General features: G+C 44.1%; 1 protein-coding gene across 1 annotated transcript; it reads right to left on the bottom strand.

Moving 5' to 3' along the window:
• Nucleotides 1–323: 323 nt before the first annotated feature.
• On the bottom strand, nt 324–1445 carry LOC143964106 (olfactory receptor 5AP2-like). The gene has a single exon (XM_077473810.1). The coding sequence runs from the start codon at nt 1434–1436 to the stop codon at nt 498–500; it is 939 nt and encodes a 312-aa protein (XP_077329936.1). The 5' UTR covers nt 1437–1445; the 3' UTR covers nt 324–497.
• Nucleotides 1446–2259: the final 814 nt, after the last annotated feature.

Below are 2259 nucleotides of genomic sequence, written 5' to 3'. Positions count from 1 at the left end.
AGTAGTGATTGGATTCACAGAACTGATGGGCGACACAGTGGTGTAGTGGTTAGCACTCTCACCTAGCAGTAAAAAGGGTCATTGGCTTGAATCCCAACCACAACACTACCTGCTTGGAGTTTGCATGTTCTCCCTATGCGTGCATGGGTTTCCTCTGGGTACCCGGTTCCTCACACACTCCAAAGACATGCAGGTAGGTTAATTGGCTTCTGTCCAAAATTGGCCCTAGTATATGAATGGGGACCTTAGATTGTGGGCTCCCTAAGGGTAGGGACCAATGTGAGTGTGCAATGTACAGGGATAGGGTTAGACACTCACTCAGGTTGAACTGGATGGACTGGTGTCTTTATTCAACCTTACTAACTATGAAACTATGAACTGGAGATTAAACACACAACTGGTTGGAACCACAGTCTGGCAGAATCCAATACAGAAGGAAAATAGAAAATAGGTTAATTTTGTTAACCTGGACTCCTTCAAATTGACCGACATTTCTGTCATTTCTGACTTTGATGCCTTCGCACAATTTGCATTATGACCCTTTTAACCTCTTGATTCCTCAGGCTGTAGATAAGAGGATTCAGCATTGGTGTCACCAGAGAGTAGAAGACACTAACAGATCTGTCGTGTTTCTCAAAGGAATCAGAAGATGAACTGAAATAGTTGATGAAGACCGTCACGTAGAACATGGTGGAACAGATTAAATGGGAGGAGCAGGTACTGAAGGCCTTTCGCTGGCTTTTGAAGGTTTTCATCTTTAGAATAGAAGAAATAATGTGCATGTAGGAAACCAAGATTATTACCATAGAGCTAATGGTACATAGGCAAACAAAGACGTTAATTAATATGTAGCAAAGGTGAGGATTAGAGCAGGCCAGTTGAAGCAATGGTGGGATGTCACAGTAGTAATGGTTTATAAGGTTGGATCTACAGAACTGAAGATTAAACACACAGCTGGTTGGAACCACAGCCTGGCAGAAACCAATACAGAAGGAAGATAGAACCAGGCACCAACATTTTTTCTTAGTCATTATCAAAACATAATGGAGAGGATGGCAGATAGCCGCATAACGGTCATATGCCATGCAAGAGAGGATGAAAACTTCAGTGCTTGCCAGGGCAGCATAGAAAAAGAACTGGAGGGCACAGCCGACAAAGGAGATGGACCTTTTCTCAGAAATCAGGTCAGACAACATTTTAGGAGTCAATGCTGATGCGTAGAAGAAGTCTACCAAAGACAGGCAGTTTAAGAAGAAATACATCGGTGTGTGGAGACTGCTGAAGGCATGGACAACAAATATCATGCCGACATTTCCTAAGACCGTCACAGCGTATACAAGCAGAAAGAAGAAAAAGAGGAACGGGGCAAGTTTCTTATTGTCACTCAGGCCTGAAAACTCGAACATGGTGACTTGGGTCTTGTTCATGATGTTCATTGATTTCTCTCTCTGCTGTAATGAAACAAAAAAAACGATCGAATAGCATTGAGATACAAAGTTGCATAGCGTTTTTAAAAAAACTAAAAAACACTACAGCCCCGTACACACGAGCGGACTTTTCAACATCCAAAGTCTGACGGAATGATTCCGGCAGACTATTCGATCGTGTGTGGGCTGCAACGGACTTTTGATTCGCAAAAGTCTAACAGACTTTAGAAATGGAACATGCTTAAAATTTTTCCGCCAGAACTCTGCCGGACCCAGTTCCTACCGAAAAATTTGCTCGTGTGTATGCTATTCCGACGGACTAAAACCGACACTAGGGCAGCTATTGGCTACTGGCTATGAACTTCCTTATTCGAGTCCAGTCGTACGCCATCACGTTCGAATCTGTCGGAGTTTGGTGTGATTGTGTGTGGCCAAGTCCGCTCATTCGGAAAGTCCGTCAGAACTCTGTCAGAACTCCGGCAGAACTCCGGCAGAACTCCTTCGGAAGTCTGTCAGACATAAGTCTGGTCGTGTGTACGCGGCATAATAAACACTACTAAAATACTACATGAGTTATTTTATAAAGTCATGAAGTATTGTAGTAGTGAAACCCGGCTCCCTTACCAAAGGCTGTCACTATCTGGTTGTTAAGGAGTAGGCAGGTCCTAAACAACCGATGAGCCATCAGCTGTCAGCGGCCTTCCCCTGAAAAACAACCCTCACACCATAATCCCCCCTCCACCAGATGATTTGGACCAGTGCACAAAGCAAAGGTCCATAAAGACATGGATGAGTGAGTTTGGGGTGGAGGAACTTGACTGGCCTGCACAGA

Source organism: Lithobates pipiens, unplaced genomic scaffold, assembly GCF_037356315.1.
Source record: "Lithobates pipiens isolate NorthernLeopardFrog02 unplaced genomic scaffold, aLitPip1_a1.2 Scaffold_8, whole genome shotgun sequence".
NCBI classification, from domain to species: Eukaryota; Metazoa; Chordata; class Amphibia; order Anura; family Ranidae; genus Lithobates; species Lithobates pipiens.
Note: the sequence above shows the minus strand (reverse complement) of the source record. Positions and strands in the feature narration are given on the sequence as shown.

Bases quoted from the DNA above. Each gene is read 5' to 3' on its own strand.
- LOC143964106 (XM_077473810.1), bottom strand. From the start codon at position 1,436: ATGAACATCATGAACAAGACCCAAGTCACCATGTTCGAGTTTTCAGGC.